Genomic DNA, 24,378 nt, shown 5'->3' on the forward strand with positions numbered 1-24,378 from the left:
ACGTTATACGTTCGCCGCCGTACGCCGGGGTTATTCAAATTGAAGTACTTTTGGATTATGCGAAGAACGTTAGAAAAACCCTCCACGAGAACGCCGGTAATTTCGGTAAATTTCGACGGCGCATTGAATTAAGTCCGCGGCAAAATTCGGGGATTTTATTTAAATGGTCGGTCGGTCAGTGTAATTAATGGGGAAACTGTAATTATATTATAATTACGCGGGCTGTTCGGTATAATTATAAGAATTATGCAGGTGGGAAATATTTGACAATACGAAAAACCAATTGCGCGGAATTAAATGGAGAATTTTAACTATCTCCGTATTTCGGATTACGCTGATCGGGAACTGCGATCAATATCAGATTACTTTTGGATCTTGGAATATCGAGACTCACGGGTCAAAAGGATTACGGAGATATCTTGCTCTTAGCATGTTGGAAGTCGAAGTTTCAATAAGATCTTTGAATTTTTCGATTCTGAGTTTTTTTAAGCTTTTGGAACTAAATTCCCCAACTTTCAGTTTTTCGAATCTACGAGCCAACAATCCTTAAGACTTTCGAACTTTCGAACTTTTTAAAATTTCGGATCTTCGAATTGTGCAATCCTTAAATCGCACAATCACGTAAACGTCGAAATATCAAAAAATAATTTGTGTATATATAATGGCCATAGAATAATAGTCTTGATTAAAATGTGCTCAGTTCCGTGTAGCTGCGATTAATTTCGAAATTGCACACGATTCAATCAAGCGCCATTGTTTCTCGTGTTTGTTTAACCCAATGCCAAATTCACGCGCAGTAAAATCGACCAAATCGATAAATCTTATTCTATTTGCTTTCCGCGAAGCGTATTTATTTTCCGGTGCTGTGGAATTACATCCTCGTTAACATATAGTGGCGTCTAATTTTCATTTGCTTGCGATATTACAGCGTATTCTGAAAATACGAGCTTATCGATATATGTGAATTATACTATAAAACAATCATTTCTCATATCGTTGAATTGCAAACGTATGTTCGTGAACATTAAAATTTATATGTGCGGTTTAGATCAATTCTTTTGTGAAATCTCTTATCTCTCTCTCTCTCTCTCTCTCTCTCTATATATATATATATATATATATATATATATAATAATAAAACAATTTTTAAATATATATAAACTGGACATTATATATAGTAGAAGAATGAAACAAGATATACATCAATTAAAACGCGGCTTTCAAGCTTTTTTCTTATTTTTTGAAAAAAGTTTGCTTTACATAAGGTTTGCACTGAATAGTTCTCTCAGGTAGAATAATAATTGGTAAATATATTATTTAGAAAATAAAGGATGTCACAACGTTATAAGAAAGAACCAGAGCTTTTATGAACTTAATATAAATTATACAATTAAAAATAAACGAAAGATAAGAACAAAATAAACTCTGTTTTAGCAGACGCTCGAGGCAAATCATGTCGACGTTTATAGCTTTTCTTTTTCAGGAAAAATCTTGTTTCCTTCGAGACCAAAGTTGTTATCTACGTGGAAACCAATAAGAATTAAGCTTTCGATCCTCGGGAAATTATTGAGCTGTAAAGTCGTCGCTGGATTCTCGTTTACATGAAAATTACACGGGTTGCACCGGACGAAACAACGAGCAAACGAAACGTTGCAAAAACAAATGGTACAGTACAACGAATTGCGCGATCGGACACATTGATAAAGTGGATCGCGCGAGAAGTGAGGCGATTAAGAGCGCGTGTATATACTCACCGGCTAATTAATGCGCTCGGTGTGGGCGGCGCGCGAACGGCGGTTAATAAAATAATAAGCCGCTGAATGGTACAACAGCTAATTAGGTGTTCACGCGGCGTGAAAGTTGAATGTCAAATGCTTCGCGCGTGCCTGGAAATTTAGAGTCGCGGCGGCCGGTCGTTTATTAGCCTTTTAGCGCCCGTTTACGTGCATAAAGGGGAAGCAAATCGACTAGCGCGGCGGATATTGCGTAATAGATGCTGACAGCAAAATCCCTTTCGTGAAAATAAATATTCGCGGAACAGATCGTTTATTGATCATATTATGAAAGAATTCAATATTCAGTGGTTTTTCTGGCTAACAGGGCTGGCTCGTTTTGAAAATTACATGAATATTTTACGCTACAAAATGATATATCATAATTTCATTATAAATGATAGGATATGTACGAGCTTAATTTGTTATTTTTTAAATTATTAATAGGTAATTTATATCGTATAACTTTCTGAAATATTTTACGTAGTACTTTATTAATATTTTATATTACATTTTTTATATATGTCGGAAAGTTGAATTTTATAAGAAATATTATAAAGATCTACTCCAAAATAATCTTCTCGATCGTGAAGAAAGATGAGGAAACTACGTACTCTCATCTCTCGTCCCTCTTATGCTGGTAATTGCACAGCTCGACGCACATCATACACACGCGTGCGATATTTTCTCCGTTCCTTTGGCGCGCGGCTTCCTCCTCCTCCTCGTTGAAAAGTGGCTTCCCGACTTTTTGCACCGAGGAAAAATTCGATGCCGGAGATTGGAAGGCGCTTTGTGGAATGACTTGCCGCCGTCGTCTCGCTAATAACCGGGAGATAACAAAGAGATTCTGTTTATTCAGCAGAGTCTCTGTAACGTCGACGCCCTCTGCACGCCCGCTTCTGCGAGGTGCATGTCAGTATCGCGTAAGATGAAATCAAACGCCGTTGTTTATGCTTCGTGCCTTTCTTCTGAGCCGGTCGTGCCTTCTGATACGCGTCCGAGTCAAGTACTTTCTTCTATACTTATACACGATCATATATTTATATGCCTTATCCAATCCTCTAAAACATGTAAATGTATATACATTTAAAGAGCATGCATTTTTCAAAATATTCCTGTATCTCTCGCAGCTTTTTTTCACTATTAATTCTTAATCCGAACTGACTCATATGTTGGTGCAGATATATATTTAGACTTTAGACACTGGCATTATGCTTGTCAAACTTTTTTATTAATTATATTGAACTTTATTATTAATTATATCTCTAAAATTTTATTAAAACAGCTCTCTAAATTTCTTGGAGTGGGAATACTGCCACTCCAGTGAGATTTCACTCTTTTGGAGTAAGATTTCACTCTTTTTGGAGTGAGATCTCACTGGAGTGGCATAGTATTCTCACTCCAAGAAATTTAGAGAGAGGGTATACCGGAGTTGTGAAGGATAAGTTTTCGATTAAATTAAAGAATGCTCTATCAGAGTATCATTTAAAGTTTAATTGTCAAATCTTTTCTTTTTAAATTATGAATAGTTTGCGAAGATCAGATATTTTTCCCAAAGAAAAGTGATCTTAATCTTCGACTAAGGTCGCTTCGTTAAAAATATCAGAATATATTACTATTACTAATATTACCGAATGTCACCCATATATTTCTCGTCTTTTTTTCATATATCTCTTGTTACTATTTCATCGTATATCGGAACTAAGTCACGGGAAAGTTCTGCTTGTATACGCAGCTTAATGCGCGCTTTCTCGCGGGAATAGTTAGCCCGTATTACAGTTAGCGCAGTGTGCAACGTCGCCAACCCTCTAAATGTGCGGCTCTGAGGTGGTGTTGAGCAAGCCACGATGCCGACCGCACACGTCCCAGGAGATTCCGTCGCTGATATCTCCAAGTAATTTCCGCTAACGAGGAAACCATTCCGAACGGAAAGTAAGTAGCGTTTTCGAGACAGAGAGAGAGAGAGAGAGAGAGAGAGGGGGGAAGGGGGAGGAGGCACGAATATTGATATTCCAGTCAGGCAGCAAGCGATGTTATTTTAATTGAATCTTCCATGTCACATGCTGTAGACAGACACGTAATGTGTATAGATGTGTTTTACTTTTTGCAATCGTGATTTCTACTACAGGGAAATCTCCGGCTTAAATCTCTCAAAGTGTACGCTAGCTTGTGAAGAGAAAGATACATTGTAAAAACTATTATCAGTCAAATAAAAATAATGCATGTCTATCTAGAGAAATAACACTTATGTGGGATACAAACCAGAACTCTTTTTTGAAACATATATTAAGAAAAATCACATAACAGGAAAAGTCCTCGAAGCTCTTTAAGAGAATATTATCAATTACATTGAAATTCAAAAAAATATCGTGCAGACTTTACGGAGGTATGATAAGTTTATCTGGATTAAGCACAGCAACTACTTTAAGACAAAACTTAAACGACCGTTAAATCTTCGAGAAATCTACTTGGGAAAATACTATCTAGATTTCAGCCAGTGCAGCGTATAATAGCAAATGTATTGTGTACAATACTTGTCTCTTGTATAATATTCAAAAATATTAAAATATTTAATATATATATATATATATATATATATATATATATAATATTAATAATATTAAAAAAATATAACTCTAAATTTAAAAATATTTAAAAAGAGAAATTTTGTATAAATACTATAATTGTTTATGTGTCTCAATTTACCTCAAGTATTTAATTATGTCCAAAATATCGTCAAAAGATAAATATATAAAATAAATGTAACATAGAATGCACAATATATGTACATATATACATACATACATATATAATATGTGTATATCTATATAATACACGCACACACACACACACACACAAATAAATATTATATACACTATACCGTTCCAAAGTTTGGAAGCACTTACTGTGTTTTTCATAAGAAAGTAGTGCTTCCAAACTTTGGAACGATAGTGTATTAGGTATTACTGGGTATTACACATACTGTTATGTCAACTTTCACGCTGTAGATGGAGTCGGACATAAATAATTTCTTGTATTCAATATACGAATAATTTCATATATAATTGACGGAAACAAATATGTATTGTCTTTTATTTCCAATATCGTATATTTTTTTGAAATGATGGGGCTTTTCTACTAATAAATTGAAGCAAACATAAATTTTACAATTAATTAGAAAAGATGCTAATTCGACCACTGAGGCTTGGTAAAGATGCCCGTCACGGATTGTAGAGAGGTCCTGATTCGAACCCTGGCTAGGGTGATATTTTTCATAATAAATTTAAGACTTAAAAAGGATGCTTATTATATGTATAATAGCATCAAATGTTAAATTGATTTAAGTATGTAGATTTACTCCAACAGAAGTTTGAGAAGTTTCAATAGAAAGCTGTCTGACAAATAATCATCGCGCACAGACTGAGTTAAGAAACGAAGCTTCGTCTATGAGGAAGCAAAAGTATATACAAAATTCACACAGAAACATTATTATTAGGCTATCAAGATCCAGCCCGATCGAAAATGACATCTTCTCTAATTAATTGTATAAGATTCATGTCGGTTCTGTTTTACTTATTATTGTTCAAATTATTGTTGAATTGTTATTAGATAGTGACCGAGCCGATAAACTCGGCTTTCTATTTTTCGGGTTTTTTCTTAACTATATACACGATTTTTTGCTACATGTGCTATTGTGCTTACAGTTTTGTTACATTCATATTCGATAGGTATGTTTCCTCGATTCTGTTAACTTTTATATACCACTTATTGTTAGACATCTTAGGGTTCGTGTCGTATATAGATCAGAAATGATGATGATGGAGAGGAATGTATGTAGAGGAGTGTAGTTGAATGATGTATGTATGTGGAGATTGTGTCCCCGAAAACACCATGCGACTCTGCGAGTCACGATAGTGAGACTCCGCAAGTAGGATAAACCGACCAGTGAATGATCAAAATCACTTATACATATATCACTTATACTATAAAAAGATCATAGATTGAAGATAAATGATTTTGTAATGAAAATTAAGAGAAAAATTCACAGATGACGTTGAGATCGGTGTCACAGTTATGAAGAAAGTGTTCGACTCGAAAACTCAAGGAGAAATATTTACAAGAAAATATTTCTCCCGTCGATGTGTATATGTTCCGGGATAGATTAGAATTTTACTATCTAATATCGCCGAACGATAGGGCAGCTTTATGTAAAATAATGAAGGTCGCTTTATCGAACAACGTGTGCCGCAGGTGTTCAAGGTTACGAGCTTTTTGGACCCCACCTTCTCCCGCGTAAAAGCGAACGTAAACCGCAGGATGCTCGTATCGCCGACGACAAGTTCGGAATACACTCTGGACACACACCGCACGTTCGGCCAGTCGATAAGCCGACCACCGCAATCTGTGTGGTGATCATGTCGAACTCCGAAGTGCCATTGCAATGTGTCGATTTATCGGAGAAACACAAAGCCGCCTCTAATAGCCCACGATTAGAATCGCATACTCAATTTTCGTGAGATAGTAAAAAAAAAAAATACTGTAATAACTCTTTTTAGTATGAGATAAGCTGAGTTTTAGCGATTCATGATTCTCGACATTTTTTCCCAAACGACAAATAGAAACAGCGAGCGATAGCAGTTATAGAGAATTACATTTTTTACGTAATTGGAAAACGTTATATTTTTTTATATTTACATAAAATATTTTTTTATGCGTGCATGAAATATCTTTAAATATTTTTTTTATTTACATGAAATATGTTTTACACATGCATGAAATATCTTTAAAATTTTGATTTATAAAAAAAGTACTTTATAAATAATAGATGAGAATTGATAGAGCTGTATTTTATATCGAGTTTTATATTAATACGTGTAACCACGTGTAACAGTATGTAACATTTGGATGTTATTCGACTTGAGAATGATGTTTGTATTTCATAGATATAGTGTATATTTCAACCGTAATTGTATAAAATCAATATTCGGGCTTACATTTCCAAAATAATCAATTCAAGAGAAACATCATTCATCTAGGAGATACCAATGCAAACAAATTTATTTATATAGTTATCAGTTTTTTTACCTGGAAGTAAATTCTTTAGGCATATAAAAAGACATATAAAAAATATAGAATATTTTTTAAGAAATAATTTGTACGAGTAGTATACAAATAGTACAAGTGGTATAATGAAGTGAACAAAAATGAGATATAATAATTTATTTGATTTCGGGCGTGATTGGAAATTCTGGCCCTCGGTTGTTAGCTTCAAACCCGGGAAATTTTCCGTCTGTCTGTTACCTCGGCGGGGTAAACCTACCCCGTGGTTGAGCCTGTGTCGGGGGGGGGGTTCCCGAATCGCTTCCGTACATAATGGCACGCCGTGTCGCGGATCTGTCCCTGACACAGCGACGCGGATCGATGAAATGCAAAGCGCCGACGGCGTCGCGACGCGACGTCCCGGTCTCCATCGCGAATGGCCGGCGTCGCGATTCGCAATTTGCGAACGTTAAACGAAATTATCGGCCGAAGCGGCGAGCGCCGCCGCCCTTCTGCCCTTTCCGCCACCGTTCGCATGGGACGAGTAATTGCATTAGCGCGAATTTTCGACAAATGTATCGCTCCATTATAATGATCGTGATGATAGTAACAGTCTGCGTCGCTCGCGCATATCTGATGCCACAGTCAATAATGCGATATGTCTGGTCGCGACGCAGTTGTTGCATGTCGCACAGTCGTCCCCTATGTATGTTTTTTCAGAGAGGTATATGTTAAAAATATAAAACCTCGTGTTACTTCGCATTTAACGCTTTACACGATTGCATCTAATAATCAGTCTAACTTGATCTGCTTGTACGTGAGATTTTTATACGAGATAAAAATAGAACTTGGAAGTGCATGACACTGTATATTTAGCGTCAAGCGTATTAAGATAAATAGCGTCTTAGAACAAACTAATTATCTTCACCTGATACAAAGTGTCAGGATATACGTCAGTTTTTATATACTCATTTCTTTTCGTAACATTCCCAAGAGCTCGAGTGTATATCTTTGCACTCGCACAAAATCACGAAGATGACTGACTCATGGAACTGGAACGAGTCGTGTAGACAGGAAGCGAAAGGTCGTGTAAGAGTGCTATGTAATACTTTGGATGGGTTTAAATCGCAAAACAGGTTTGGGAATATGGGAATTAAAGTACAAACTGGCCGAGCAGACTCTCGGGACGTCACTGGAAATTGGAACGACGAGATAAAAGGCAAATTTATGTGATAACATTTTTCTTTTTATTTGCTTTTGCCACGTTAAAAATTGATATATAGGAAGTAAACACAATCAGTCAACTGCAGTGAGAACGGCAAAGTTTAATAAAAAAATTTTAATGTTGCTCTAATATATCTAAATATAACACACATTCCGTATATAACGTATCTCCGCAATAAAATTAATTTTTTACATTTCTTATAATTTTCCACTTTACAGAAATGAAATTCCCCAACATGTTATAAATTTTTCCATTTATCTTAATACAACACTACTCATACATTGGTAAAAATTAGCTGCAATTGCTTATATAATTACTAACACGAATTGCTTACATAATTTTCTTTAAATAATGCGCATTATCAATTAATTTCTTTGTCCCTGTCTATCCGCGCGCACGTTCTATAGCTCTCTATCTAAAAAAATAAATTATCCTCAAATAAATATGTCCCATATATTCCACATCACTCTCGCTTATACTTTACTTCCGGAAAATTGATACCTAACTCTTCGCGATTTGTCACTTTCGAGTTTGACGTTGCCAGCCATCGTTTTCTCGCGCCGCGCGCCGTCGTAAATCCAACAGCGAAGCGAACGCGCGATTTTTATCCGGGCGGAACCGATATTTTCCACGGCGACACGCCAATCCTCCGAATCCCAAAGACCGTAACTCGAACCGTGACCCCGCTTGTGGTTGCGACGCGCGCGGTGCATGCCGATATTCACCAAGTGCGCACATGTGCAACTGCATATAAGGATGCGTCGACGTATTCCTTCGCGTTTCCTCGCGAAATTCGATATATCTGTCCGGGATACTCGATACGACTCAGACGCGACCTTGTCAATGAAATGAGTCGACAATGCGGGGCACGTAGGTAATTTTAGCGAGATATGATCATTGCGGTTGAACGTCGCTCAGCCACGAGTCCGGAAAGGACTCCCGGGAAAGACCCAGTGACGGGGAAAGTCAGGGAAATTGAAAACGTTCCAGGAAGTATCGCGAGGAAATTACTTGCGCGAAAAATGAGAACTTTATTATTGCCGTGGCTGCTATTGCATATCCGATGTGAAACTAATCGAACTTTGCTGCCATGCAATAGCACAAGTTATTTAATACTACAGCGAAATGGCTTATATTGAAAAATCTTGCTGAGCAAATTTGTTCGCCAGAATTCGCTACTAAGGCAAATTTAATTTGCCCCTGAAGCAAAATACGGTCTATCCCTAACAAATATTGCTGACGTTGGCAACGAAGCAATTTGCTGTTATATACGGCCGTATAATAATGCACGAGCTTTAGATGATACTGCAATTTTTATGCGTCGTGGCGTGAAGCTCCTTTCCGCGTTTACGCAATCTTATGATAATCGTTTCACTCGGGGGCGACTGTTGCTGGGAACAATATATGTATATCACGACATCCGATATTAATGAAATTAATATGCTCCGCGCGGCGGTAAACGGGCAGCTGACTGCGTCCGCAAGTACCGCCGTGCCTCCTTGATGCTTTAATGTATTAACCGAGGATCGTTCGTAATTATCGGACATTATCGAGCGATATAATTAGTATAACTTGAGTATTATAGAACGACGTAATTATGCTACTACCTTTTCTGACGACTTCCTGTTTGTATGCAAAACAGTTGTCGTAACTGTGGCGTTAGCGTGTCTCATTTCGTCCTTAAAACACATAAACGAGAGGACGTGATAACAAACCATAATTTCTCAATTGTCTCTTTTTTTTTAAGTGATATACTGATGTACGGAATAGTCCAAACATGTTTGTTTTATTTCGAATTTAGTAATCGACTTCCTCTCTGCAATATCGACTTTTTCTTAAATAAAATATTGCTGCTCACATAATTTTTTAATTAGAAACATTCGAGAATAGGAAGGCTCTAATAAAGACCGAAGTTATTAAAATTTCTTGAAAATGAATATTGGAATTTTTAGAGACATTTTACATGCATAAGCAGAGCAATATACTTAAAACGCAAATGAGATGTGTCATATTTTTATTTACGTAAGCTCTGTATTAAAAGTTAACTTTTTTCCTGCTTGGCACGGCGAAATGAAACGTCCCCATTACGAGGCTTTCGCTGCGAAAACGTTGACGTTTTAACGATTGGACGAGAGCTTACTGACTACTATCGATCGGATGAAACAAGTGGGTTTATGTCATCATCTTTAACGTGTTTTAACCGAGTCAGCATTCGTTTTCATTAGGTTTTCCTCTTCAAAATAACAGATTTATCTGCAAAATCGAACTAGTTTTGCAGAAATAGTCACGCGAAATTCGAGATAATTCAATTTGCGTAAAATAAATGTGAGATATATATATATATATATATATATATATATATATATATTATATATATATATATATATATATATATATATATATATATATATAAACGTGGAATGATATATAAAAAAGAAAACAAATTTCTGTAATGATTGAACATCGCGGTTAATGGAAGAATATTCTTACATGACTTGTTAACAATTTTCTGTTAATCATTCAGATGTGGATTTCTGTTCCCTCTTTGTTCTTCTCTTTCAGGAAAAATAACGCAAAGTTTTACAAAATACGTCTTAAGTATACCTGACCTATCTTATAAATAAATATTTACTGGTATATTGGTCGATAAGTTCGCCATATTACCTGGGAATCTTACGTTTAATGGGAAAGGAAAATGTATATACGCTTACTATATATCAAAGGAAAATACATACTTTGTGTGTACTCTAGTCACGTCGTATAGGAATAATGCACTCAATCGTTTCTTTGCATCTTTTTGCCCCCTTTTATTCGCTAAATACATTTCCTTTTCGTAAACGAGCCAAGCTTTTTTTTCTTCTTTTAAATCAGACAGTTCCGTAAAGCGAATAAACTATACTTGGCGCATTCTGCCCGTCAAAGATTTAAATTTACGCGAGCAGGTACACGTTTATCGGGGCGAAAAACGTTTTAACCACCCCGTTTCCGCTCCCTTCGGTCTACATGCAGTCGCTTTCAAATATTCTCTCTCACTTTGTGTTGCAGGCGGTGTCGGAGAGGCTCGAATTGGCACCAGCTGGCGGAAGATCAGAGCCTCAGGTGAGTACCGTGAGAGACTTCGTTCCAGTCTTATATTTCCTTTTCGATGAAAACTCCACAAAATTATGTACTTCGCGAAAATTCGTTGTTCACGATTGTCCTTGTTACCTTTCGCGTTTTTGCTCAAACGAAACAGCCTACTTATCTATTTAATCAAATTATTGAATGTAGGATTTTTTGAAATAAGATTTGTTAGACGCGTATTAAAGATTTAGATATAACGTAACATGTGGTATTGCATAACGTAAGAAGTACAAATTTTTCTATGGATAACATTTTTAATCTTTTTTTATCATAAAAATGTGTGTTATAGAAAAAAATATATTACATTTTGAAATGAAGTAAACGTGTGCATGCATGCATGCATGTCATCGTCTCCGTCAGAGACAACTCTTAATGATCATAAAGACAAGAGACAAAAGTAATAAAAAAGTTTATTATAGCTATCGCAATATCCGTTTGTCGAAAAGCAAAGACTGACTGTTGAAACAATCGGCTTCCCGAAAAGCGAAACACTTTGATGAAGTTGTTGACTGAGTCACCAAATGTGTTTTCCGCTTGGAAGTTAACGCGTGCCGGCGTGCCTTTAATGTGACCGTATATCTTTCCTCAACGAAGGTCGCTACCTTGTGCGAACCTGGCGAGGTATACCTTGCTCAGCACATGGGAGAGCAGGGTCGATGGGTCTCCTCGACCGACAAGAAGAGCTGCATGACGGACAAGCTGGAGATCCTGGAATATTGTAAGAAGGTAAGAAAAAAAAAGTCTGTATAAGATCACGCAACCATTAAATTCTTTCACACGTATAATATCGGAGATCGGCGTTAGGCATGTATAGTCGATTACGAGTTATATATATAGACATTAAAAATAGATCTCTGACATTTTTCTATTATCAAACTTTCTAACACTCCTCTTCGCATCTTCCGTCCTACGAGGCGCGCGCGTAAACATTTTGCTAGCGAGATCAACCGAAGTTCTTAAAAGAAACGTTAACGATTCAACGCTCTGCCGCCAGTCTCGGTTACATAAGCTAAAATCAAAACTTATTAAGGTAAATGTATACCAATGCCGGGACACTTAAGACACCTTTTATCAATTTAGTTTTTAAATAACTATAATGCGAATTAAAATCAAAGATAAAAATATAATACAAGAAAAATATTTGTATCTTTTGATTCTTTGATTTTAATTCGCATTATAACTTATTTAAGGACTAAAATGATAAAAATGTTCAGACATCTCTACTATTATATACTTTAATTACCAGTTACTGAAACTGGCAGGGTCTTGTTTTTAAACGTTAACTTTTTTTATCGTTATTATACACACATGAAATAACTAATCTTTTGCCACGTTTTTTTTTTTTTTTTTAGTATTGAACAGAGTTTGTAGCTTATTGAAAAAGATTGACAGTAAGGAGGGATTAATGATAGGGATAATGACGATATCGTACGCACGATTTACATTCCGAATCCTTCGCAAGTAGAGCACGGTGAAAGGCAAGACGTAGCGTATGGATTACCGGATAATAACGTTCTCAAGCTTACGCGACACGTTCACGCAATCCACTGTGTGTATAAGACAGGGACAAGTGTGCAGCTTGCATATATGCGTACGTGCTCGCACTTGTTCGTGCACGAGCGGGAGAGGACGAGCTATTGTCACTTCGTGCATCGGGTGCCGATTTAAATTACTGTCTCTCTGTCGTTTGGGAAACACCAAAATGTAAATTGTTCGAGTCGCGATACTTAAATTATTAAACGAAGTCATGAGGATCGGGACCGAACTTTCGAATCTTCGTTCTCGACGTCGGCGTCGACGACTATTCAGAGAGAAAACCGGGCCCACTCGCGAGCGAATTATTAATTAAGGCTGGGCGTGTTGCGTGTTATTTAACATCGCGCCCAGCGCGGTGCTGCCGGTGCCCTGCAGGCAGGATTAAGTCGTTTATAATCTTCCGGAGCCGCGTAAATCGAATTTTCATCCCTTCGTTGACGCGCTTCAGTCGCGACAAAACACAGAATTACGCGGTTCGTTACCTTTCCCGCGAATTATGTCGTGCTTTGCTTAAATTTCTTCGCATTAATATTTGTGCGGAGCTCGCTAAGTACCGGTATTCGCGTGCCGTCTGATCTTTCCTACCCGATAGTTCGCGAATACCTTCGCGAGAGACCTTTAATCCTCAGCGGGAGATTAAAAGAGAGGAATTTCCGAAGATCCAGTTATTTGAATCCCCCTTTAAATTGATCGCTATACAAAACAAGTCGAGAGAAATTCTTGCGATTTCAATTTAAATTGAATTTAGCAACATTGTAAACGACGCGATTCCTTTACTTTTATTCTCTCTTTGATCTGATAAATTATAATAAATTTTAGTAAATTTAATATACACGGTTGATTTCTATTTCGAGATCGGATCGGATTGTAAAAAAAAAAAATACATGTCACACACGGCTCTGAATTGCTTTATCGATCCGCTGTTGGAAGTCGGAGTTTTATTAGATTTAATTTGCACTTACGCGAGCATCACGTCGCGAAACGACCCGCGGAGTAAGAACGCGCGTTCTTTTTTGCGGCCTCTTTTAAACGCGGAGATTAAGCAGTCGCTCGTTCGCGATAATAATAGGTTCGCCGAGTGTGCGTGTGTGCTCGATAATTACCTTTGGCCACGCGATTACAGGCTGGTCGGACTACCTGCTAATGTGGTACTTACGGGTCCCTTAATCCGTGCCTGAGATCTCTTTTTTTCCCTTTTTTTTTTACAGGCTTACCCGAAGAGAGACATCACCAACATCGTCGAGTCGTCGCACTACGTCAGGGTGAGCGGATGGTGCAAACCCGGAAGAACCAAGTGCAAGCTCTCCCGATGGGTCAAACCTTACAGATGTTTGGGTGAGTGCGGTGATTTCACTGATACTCCTGCGCGCCAGAGGTAATCCTAAAACCTGACGTTGCATATCGCTGCAATCTTTCGTGAGCGCCTGATGGTCGTCGGCGTGTGGCCCGAGAGTGCCCTTCTCGCGGGATTAAAGATTAAATCTCTATAATTTCTGCGAGTTAAATTTTCGCCGTGTGCAGGCGAGAAAGAAGGTCACGTCAATTTTCTCCGTATCTATGTCGTAATCAATCTCTTTCTGGGTCAGTGTAAAGCGCGGGTAATCTACTGTCTCACGGATAACGTGAGACACGTAAAACCGCGGAACAGGATATCCGAACGGGATATCGAAATCAATATAATAATGTAACCGTCGGCATACATGTCAATACCATCTCAGCGTGGATTTCTGTTTACGACAATACGCGGTATGGATCTCTCTCAATCTCAATATTCGCCGCATCGATATCGCCAGGGCTGATGGCGGGATACCATAATATCGGGGGCTCGACAGTCGTAAAAATTCTCGCGAGACTCGCGATAACGTTCGATTCTTGGCTGGCTTGAAAATTGCAAAAGGAGAGAGAGAAAGAGAGAGAGAGAGAGAGAGAGAGAGAGAGAGAGAGAGAGAGAGAGAGAGAGAGAGAGAGAGAGAGAGAGAGAGAGAGAGAGAGAGAGAGAGAGAGAGAGAGAGAGAGAGAGAGAGAGGGCTATATCCGCGCGCGGCCGGGCGGCCGATCGCCGATCGATCGACAATGCGGCAGCGCGGCCGTGAGAAACGGAGAGATCGATCTCCGGCGGCGGAGATTTAGTTATAAATTTAGCAGGGCGCTCGATCTGCTCCGGACGGAAGAATTCAATTTGTAGAGTCAATACGCTGTGTAACGGACAAACGCGATATCTGCTGTCGGATCGTCTGCCCGGCTGCCTTCCTGATCAGCCTTTTTATCGCGCTGAAAAACGAAAGGAACTATATCGCGAACGTGACGTCGCGCGGCGGCGCGACTCAAGATCGCGCTTACTTTTCTTTTTTTTCCCTTCTCCCCTTTTTTCTTTTGCCCTTTCGTGTAAGTATATGAGCACTCGAAGCGACTGTCAAGCATGTCTTCTCGAAGCAATTGTATCCTTATTGCAGCTCTCGGCGAGCTCTATTCCACGCGATTGAACGATTCAGAGCGCATGCGGAGGGTAAGAAGATAGATTCGTAATTTATTAAGTCTATTTTATGTACGACGTTAATTAAAGTGGACCTTATAAATTATAAACTTACTTCGTTCCCGCGCGGAACTCTTCAATTTGCAAGGAGTTACTTAATTGCGAAATATTCTAAAATCGAATAACGCGACAAGTTTGAAGAAACGGTAGGAAAAACGTGAGACATTTATTAAGATGAAGGAAGAATGTATTTGTGCGGGGGGGAGCATCTCCCTATTACATAATGTAATACTTTATTTTAATGAAAGCTCTAACGTAATTTTAATTAGCGCCAGTAAATATATTCAGTTGGAGACCGAGGAGCTGCGGAAATATAACGATGACAATTTTCTTCTAAGATTTCTTTTAAAAATTCTTATTTTTCAAATTTTTCTCACAAATCGCTATTAAATCTTGGTTCGATACATGTAACACACTTCACAAACAATATTGATTCAACGTCGATATTCCTTTTCTATTTTTTACCTCTCTTAAGCATCATTAAAGTGAATAATTGAACCAAAACGTGAATAGGAGTAATGAGACAAAACACGTCTGTCGCGATACATTCCCTTGAGTGCGATCCCGTAAGTGGACGGCAGTCATTTATCCGTTCGCGTTTTTAACAGGACGAGAACTCCTCTCCTCTGACCCGTATACTCCGTATTGTCTGTTTTGTTTTGACTGTAAGAACACGCCGCGCGCCGTTAGAGCGCCGAGATCCACGTACCATTTTCTAATCGTGTTAGATAAATGCCATTATTCCGGTATGCATGGCCACGTGTAGAGACGGTCACGGCCGTTCTCTTAAACGTCCGCGTCTTCGGTTGCGTGTCTCACGTCCTACAAAGCTCCATCAGCCACTTCCTTGTCGAGCAGTCTATAATAAGAAAAGAAATCGACCGTGAAACGTCAGGTTTTTATTACCGCATTTTTATACAACTGCCTCGTTTCAATAACGCTTGAAATGTTTTATTTTTTGCGAAAATGTACTCGCATTCGTCTAGGTTTTCCTTTACGTATAACTTCTGCGGGCGGCGCTCTTGTGGAAGAGTGATACGCGTATGTACTCAGACAAATCGGGCGAGTGGTTAATACCCTCGAAGAGTCTGCGTGACTATAGTTCTATTGATCAGCGCATCAGCCGTGGTGAACGTACCGATGCGTCATCCGCTCTAGACGCGTTATCCATTCCACCGTCTCTTCTCTTTCTCTCTCTCTCTCTCTCTCTCTCTTCTCTTCCTTATTTCGCGCGTTCTTCTATCACGTTTATGAAAGTAGCAGACATTTAAACAAATATACTACTACCAAATTGTTATTACTCTTGCTTTTTGTATTCCGTGCTTCTACATTATATCCGCAAATGCAGATTCTCATGTATAATCATTTGTACGCGTGATATACCTATACGTGCGCATAAAGTGTCTCGAACATAAATATTTTAGAAGCAGATTCTCCGATAAATCTTTAGGAAAGTTTTAAGAGAGGCTATTACTATGCTGAAACTGTTTAATATTCAACATTAAGCGACTTGATAATTAAACCTGGAATTAAAATTCTGAGAAAATCCTTTTGAAATTAAATGAACAATAAAGTCTCGTTATTTGCTTATACTTTTAGAAGCATAGTTCGAGAGAAATTGTTCATTTTCAATTGTTTATTATTTGTGAAGATTATTACCTTGACATTTTAGTTTAGGAAGAATCCTCTCTGGGACTGGATCGAAGAATCTGTCATTGAAATTGCAGTTACAGAATTCTGAAAGAACAGAAGAACTTAATACATGAAGAATCTAGAGACGCAATAATATAAAATTAAAGTATCGAACGCATGAGATTTTATTTTAGACGAGCATATATAAGGTTTGCACGAATCCCTTATACGCCGGGTTCGTTATTGATTTCAGGCATTTCATATGTTCTCGATATATGCGCACAGGTATATAAATAGTCATCGGCAGATTCGTGCTTCGACTGCCAATATAATTCGTCGCAATATAATTCGTAGAATTCCCTCTTTGCAGAAAGAGAGAGAGAGAGAGAGAGAGAGAGAGAGAGAGAGAGAGAGAGAGCAGGGGGAGAGAGATCTGCATCGTCGCTCGGCCGAAAGAGCGAATAAGAATAAATACCGGCGATGCGCGACCTTTACTAGTTTAATCGAGCCTTTCCCTGCATTCGAGCCACTGCAATGTGTACCGTTTCCTACTTTCAGAGGGACCCTTCCAGAGCGACGCACTTCTCGTGCCGGAGGGCTGTCTCTTTGATCATCTTCATAATCAAACAAAATGCTGGGAGTCTCACAGGTAACGAGCGTATATGCGCGTCAGAATATCGTCTCTGCGCCAAACGGAATTAATTTCTCGAGTGAGCTTAGATTCACAGGGCTGTGTTCTAAAATTCACTCTAGTTAACTAAAATGCTATAGTGTACGTGACGTAAACTATAAATTTTAGTTACCCAGAATGAATTTTGGAATAACGCAACCCGGAGTGTCGCGTTTCGTCAAACCAATCGAGTGATTCGGGGAGGGGGAGGGGGAGACAGATTAAGCACCAGACGTTTCTTCGCGAAGAAGACTCAACGTTTGATCCAATTACTCCGACAATCATCCGGCAATCACCGTTAAATTGACTGTTTACTTACTTCATTATATTAATAACGAGTTTTTTATACAAAACAGATTTTCTCTCGCTTTTGTTTCTTCATTGTTTTCGCAATTGTACGCGTTGTCGCAAACTTATTTTACCACATTTGGTCATTTTTATCTTGTTACTCTGTTGCTTTATCGTACAACCGCAAGGGTACTACATTTAATTACTTCGCTAATGAGTGACGCAACCTAGCTAGCTGCTATTTGCGGCGCTTATTTTACACCGACTAAAATAAACCCAACGTAGTGTAGTTTACGCCGGTGGAGATCGTTATCAAAACCTCTGTTTATCGCGTCGCGATAGATCAGGGGCGCGCGTTTGCCCGAATACACGTGACTGCATCAAATGGATCCGTGTGTTTCCAGATGGAATGCCACGGCGGCGGAGACCTGCCGGGAGCGAAACATGAATCTGCGTAGCTTCGCGATGTTGCTGCCGTGCGGCATATCTCTGTTCTCCGGCGTCGAATTTGTATGCTGCCCGAAACACCTGAAAGGTACGTAACGTACGTACGCTCTGCCTTATCACCATTCATTCGTGTTCTCATTTTCACGCGCGCGCGCGCGCGGAAGACGCGGCGAATCTCGCGCGGATCTCGCGGATCTCGAGGAAGGGAGTCGCGGGGACGGAGACCGGAGACGCGAGCGCACACGCGCGCGGCAAACGAGCGAGCCCCGGCATCGCTCGTGTTTTCGCATTCGCGAGAACCGCACCCGGCACTCACGTTCATCTTCATGCATATTCTATCGGTGCGAACGTTTCGCTGCGTCCGCATCTCCATGCCGTGACATCCTTTCCAGACGCGAGCTCCGCGAGCTCGGGTGTCTTCTTGGCGCGAGGTCATTTTACCGTATAAAGTGAAAATACTTGTGACGATCTTATTTCGAGACTTAACGCGCGAATCCCGTCTGTCTTTTGTTGGATACGTTGAGCTTTCGATGTAATGAAATTAAATTGCACCCCGGATTGCATTTGTGCTATGCAAAATATCTCTGATGGACAAAAGGTTTTAAAACATGTTCGAGAATTGCAATTTTTATATTTTCCCTCTGTTTGAGGAAGAATTTAAGAATGGCGTTTATTCTTTGAAATAAGATCGTCATATACTGTAATCTCTAATTAAATCTAGTTTATTATAAGGTGCAAATGAATAATGGAGCGATAAACCGTTAAACGATCTCGTGTTAGATGTCGATCCATTGATCATCCCACTTTATCATTTACTTTGACGATACTATCAATCAAACTCCCTCTCTTACGTTTGTATCAAGCTTTTCAACGCTTTTACGTTATTCGATTTTCGTTTTGATACCACGCCGCGCTCTATTATTCCTTCGCCTTTCGGTTATTTCTCATTTTGTAGAACGGAACGATTAATGGAACGCGTCTCTCTCTCTCTCTCTCTCTCTCTCTCTCTCTCTCTCTCTCTCTCTCTCTCTCTCTCTCTCTCTCTCTCTCTCCCTCTCTCTCTCTCTCTTTCTCTCTATCAAAAAGCATATCGGAAGAAAGAAGACGGCGAGGCATGAATATTTACGACGAATTCGCGGCGTATTTATTGCACGGTGGAAATACTCGGTATTTATGCTGTTCGTTTCCAATCGACTGTCGCAAAGAACAAAGAGAGAGAGAGAGAGAGAGAGAGAGAATGGCTATAGACGGGTGCAAAGAGGGTGTATTAAGCGAGGGGTGCCACCTACTTCGCCTCGTCTTCTTCCTCGTTTCCTTCCAGCACCCCGGGTGGCTCGTGCCACCCTTCGCAAGCTCTCTCTTTTTCTCTCTCTCTCTCGCTCGCTCTCTCCCTTTCCCTCTCTCTATATACATATATATATCTCTCTCTTTCTCTTCCACTCATCGCAAGCTCTCTTGTCTTCTCTCACCCTCGTGCAATCAATAATGTTCGCCGTCGACGTTCCCGACGACTGCGCAACGTAACACGCCGTAGCTTTCGGCGTCGCTGCGCAACTTTTCTTTCCTACACACCACGTATATAATGGGCTCGATTAGCACACACGGGGCTGTCCGTTTTGTCCGCTATGTACCGCCCGCTTGAATCCATATACTCCATTATTTTCAGCATAGGAAATGTATAACTTTGGAGGATGACGTGTTGTCCAGGGGATGAAAAATGGGCTGCGCGTCGTACGCCAAATAAAATCGGGATACACGTATTAGGGTATGACCACTAGACAGGCGCATCAGTTTGGTAATTGATGTTACTTGAACAGAATGTGGAATTTTCATTTTTGTGGAAACCGCCGACTTTAGTAAGCTTCAGATTCTTATGACAATATCGAATTGTTAAAGACCAAAAATTGAAGACATAAGTTGCACTAAAATTATCTTTTTTGGACGTGCATAATTTAAAATTTCTTATCGTTTGCGCAGATATTATTAGAGTTTGAAAGATATTCTACGTTTTAAACGCGTTTTCGATCAAGCGTGACTTATAATCAACGTTTAATTTGCCAAAATCAGATATTAACAAGTCTGTTCATTGGAATGGATGAATCGTGAAAAATAAATGGTTTACATCTTAGAAAGACCCTCGGGGGCGAATATCTTAGAAATATGCAATTTTAAGTTTATAGAATAGAGTATGCCGAGAACTTTCGTTATTGGCACTGATTCCGTCATTCTACATCCCTTTCTGCTCTGCCACTCTCCTGATCGATCCTGGATAAACCACGTTCTCGCGAGGAATCCATAACTCTCTATGACGAACAATCGTGACATAAGGTATCCCCGGAGAAACTGCCAACGCGTGCAGTTATCGCGTATCTGCCGTGTGACCCAGATAAAAGGACGACACAGGAGGATATGGTCAGGTGGGGCTTTTGTCTGTCTTTGCAGAAGTCGAGAAGTCGTCTCCGCAGTGCCCCTATTCTCAACGAATGAGACACATCTCTCGAGAACCCAGTTAGCCAAGATGCAGTCCGCTTTTCCCAAGTAACTCGACCAAATTAGAATTTCCAAGCTGGAAAGATGCGGAACCGGGATGAGAACAAAATGAAATGCATTTTGCGCAGTTAAAACATATACAAATTTTCATCCTGATTATTTTTACGCTGAGTTAATTTTAAAATATTATAATTTGCATTTTGCCGAATGAATTTTTATCTTCCTAATTCTGTCTAATTAATTAATTAATTAATTCTTTTACAGGATAAATGTCCGTCCGTAGACACCGTTTCGCTGTTTAGATCGATGTCTCCTTACATCGGAGGAGTCGAGACTGTCTTCGTCGTCATGAATTATAGCCATAAAATTGTCAAATTATCGCGTCGCCGACCTTTTCCGAGTATATCGATAAATAATCAAGTGATCGGTGACACCGGCAGTGTATCACTGGCGCGCATTGATTTAGATTATGGGCCAGAATTCCGCGGAGCTATCTGTGGCCAGCCCAATCCCGTCCATTTACTATTCAAACAATGGCAGTCGATATACTGGAATGTGCGCGCAGACAGGAATTCCAATAATTGCACCTACCACGTCACGTACGTGCATGTACGTACGCGATGTGTATATGTGCGCCGAATCGTTAGAGGGAAATGCCAGAGAAAAAGAAGGCACTTTTGCATAATCAAGGATGAGTGCAGTACGCAGTAGTATTAATTAAACGATCTTTGTTTTCTTTTTCTTTATGCAAGTTCCCGCGTTGGGCGCAAGCGATGCACGCTGGAAAGCCTATTTTCAAAACCAATCGTCATCATTACGCGCTTCACGCATTTATGTAACGATGAATCATACCGAACGCAGGTGCAGCGAAGAATAACATGCGAAATACTTTTGCAGAGAACGTGAAGGTGAAGAAGCCGATCGATCTGCCTATACCAAAGAGCGTGGACGATGATCTCGACGAGGATGAGGATGATATCGATGACGAAGATGATCTGGATGGCGACCCTGAGGAGGAAGACAACTCCGACGGTGATCTCGAAGACGTGCTTAGCAATCAACCCGACGAGGACGAAACCGAGGAGGAGTATGACGATCTTGACGATTACGACACAACTACCAGGTAGTTACAAATAATACAAGCATCTTTGAGATTTGCGTTCGTACAGCCATTTTAATATAAAGTATCAATATCAATAAATATGTTTATTGAATTTTTGTTTCTTTTTATCGAATTAAAATGAATGTAAAATTAATTAATGTAAATACCAGATATTCTAGACATAGAAATTAAATATTTATTGTAAATCTGTTACGAAAATCAGTCGACCATCGACGACCGTTTCCACGACGGAGAAGACCAAGCAGGATGCGACGGCGATGCCGCTCCCGGTTAGCACGAGCACGCAGCAGCCTTCTCAACCGCAAGGCACTCCCGATCCTTATCTGACGCATTTCGATCCGCGATCCGAGCACCAGAGTTACAAGCAGGCTCAGATGCGACTTGAGGAGGTGCACAAGGAGAAAGTTACGAAAGTAAGTTCGATTAATCGCAATAGGAAAAGGAGCGAGGTAGCGTTTGCGCGTATCGTACTGTACATCTTCACCTATTTAGCGTATCATACATTTTCATATATTGAGAAAAAAGAAGATATGAGAGAAATAAGACTTTTGGAAGATAAGTATTATGGCGCGGGACATTGGTGTCGAAATCTTTGTGCTACAACGCTTTCAGGTGATGAAGGATTGGAGTGATCTCGAAGAGAGATATCAGGACATCAGGGCCCACGATCCTGTCGCCGCGGATGCTTTCAAACGCTGGATGACGGCGCGATTCCAGGAAACGGTCGCCGCGCTCGAAGAGAGTGGCGCGGCGGAAAAGCATCAGTTAAGCGCGATGCACCAGCAGAGAGTGCAAGTACGTGGAAACGCGTGATATGATATAAATCATCCTTTTTTGAAAGTCACCCAACTTTGAAACGTTTTACGAATTTCAACAAAAAGCGAACATAAATCTATGTTGATAAGGTTTTTTAAGTTGAAATTTTACATTATTTTCTAAATGACTGAAAATTCAAAGATAAATTCACTTATAAATAATCGATATTATTGTCTATAATTATTGTTATCAAACGACAATAAACACATAACGATTTGATATTTTTTTTTTTATAAGAGGATGAATGATTTGTACACAAACATTTTAAAAACAAGAATCCATATGTAATTACTATTGCTAATAATTTTATTATTTTTTGTCGAGCAACGAATAATAATCTCCAGTATTCACCGGACGATTTATATCCAAATAATAATCTTTCTTTCGCAGGAGGCGGTTAAACAGAGGAACGAGGAAGCTATGTCGTGCTATACCGCGGCCCTTAACGAGACGCCGCCGAATGTTAGTTTTGTGTTATATATTTTTGCACAAAGAATACTTCTTATCCTTTTACCTAACGATCGCTCTATATGTTCTCTAGATGCACCGTATTCAAAAATGCTTGCAAAAGCTACTCAGAGCCCTTCACAAAGACAGGCACCACACAATAGCCCATTACAAGCATCTCCTCGATAGCAGCTTAGAACAGGCACAGCGAGAGAAGCCAGCCACTCTGGAGCATCTGGCGGAAATTGATAGGATTACCAATCAGAGCCTCTTGATGTTAGAACGGTAATGTATATTTAAATTGTACATTTTTAATATCCTCTTTTTTTAATATCGTAAATATACCGCGATTCACGCGATACATTGCGCGCGAAACGATTAACGCCACGACCGCAAAGACATTAGACTCATTTTTTCTTTTCTTGTGTTCAGATATCCAGACCTAAGCGCGAAGATCGGCCGTCTCATGGACGATTACGTTTTGGCCCTCAGGAGTAAGGATGAAACTCCGGGATTGCTGCTGGCGATGACACGCGAAGCGGAGGCAGCTATTCTAGACAAGTATCAGGCCGATGTTGCTAGCAAACAGCAAGGTATTTATAGCAAACTTGTACTCAAGCAAATTTGTACAAACGAACATGCTTCATCTTACTTTATATCTTACAGAAAAGGAACATCAGAAACAGCTCGAGCGGGCGCGCAAGGAACAACGTAAAGCAGAACGCGGCGAGTTACGTACAGAACAAGAACAACACGAGGAGAGCGACTCGGCAATCGATACCAAGGATATTCCTCAGCAATCCGAGCAACCCGCCGCGGTTGCCGCCATGCATAATGAGGGAGTAGTTAGAGCAGCTCACAGCATGACTCACGATGTTTCTCACTCCGAGCCTGTAAGAAAATTTACCCTAACTATAAAGCCTATAAGTCATCATACAAAATTTTGCTGATTTCTTATTACTTATTGAATAAATTTATTCTTTTATTATCACAGCCCTTATCATTGCGACAGAAATGAAAAAGAAGAATATCTTTATATCTTTATATATTTTCTTTTATTAGAAATCAGAAATTTCGTTAATTTTGCAGGGTTATTCCGTAAGGCGAGAGGTGTATCACAGAGAGAATCGATCCGTTTACTTCACGCTCGCGTTCGCTGGCATAGCACTCATGGCGGCTGCAGTTGTTGGCGTCGCGGTATTCAAGAGGCGCAGCGCGAGAAGCCCTCACAGCCAG

General features: G+C 39.6%; 1 protein-coding gene and 1 long non-coding RNA gene across 4 annotated transcripts in view; one reads left to right on the forward strand and one right to left on the reverse strand.

The window, feature by feature from the left end:
* Appl (amyloid-beta-like protein) overlaps positions 1-24,378 on the forward strand; it is a 46,622-nt gene that overhangs the window by 16,701 nt on the left and 5,543 nt on the right. The window contains exons 2-14 of one of the 3 annotated variants that reach the window (XM_077423696.1): positions 11,083-11,136; positions 11,755-11,886; positions 13,905-14,031; positions 17,420-17,510; positions 18,224-18,354; positions 21,654-21,879; positions 22,082-22,292; positions 22,492-22,674; positions 23,086-23,157; positions 23,237-23,427; positions 23,635-23,735; positions 23,809-24,035; positions 24,232-24,378. In XM_077423696.1, the coding sequence (XP_077279822.1) occupies positions 11,083-11,136; positions 11,755-11,886; positions 13,905-14,031; positions 17,420-17,510; positions 18,224-18,354; positions 21,654-21,879; positions 22,082-22,292; positions 22,492-22,674; positions 23,086-23,157; positions 23,237-23,427; positions 23,635-23,735; positions 23,809-24,035; positions 24,232-24,378 (1,893 nt within the window). Of the gene's footprint in view, positions 1-11,082; positions 11,137-11,754; positions 11,887-13,904; positions 14,032-17,419; positions 17,511-18,223; positions 18,355-21,653; positions 21,880-22,081; positions 22,293-22,491; positions 22,675-23,085; positions 23,158-23,236; positions 23,428-23,574; positions 23,736-23,808; positions 24,036-24,231 lie in introns of all 3 variants that reach the window. The other 2 variants (XM_077423694.1, XM_077423695.1) reach the window with 2 other exon arrangements.
* LOC143907152 (uncharacterized) lies at positions 14,593-17,406 on the reverse strand. Its single transcript, XR_013259747.1, has 2 exons — positions 16,889-17,406; positions 14,593-16,088 (listed from the first exon to the last, which is right to left on the reverse strand). It is a non-coding gene; the product is annotated as an uncharacterized LOC143907152 (long non-coding RNA).

Source organism: Temnothorax americanus, unplaced genomic scaffold (genome assembly GCF_048541705.1).
Source record: "Temnothorax americanus isolate GAGA-0224 unplaced genomic scaffold, ASM4854170v1 Scaffold8, whole genome shotgun sequence".
Taxonomy (NCBI): Eukaryota; Metazoa; Arthropoda; class Insecta; order Hymenoptera; family Formicidae; genus Temnothorax; species Temnothorax americanus.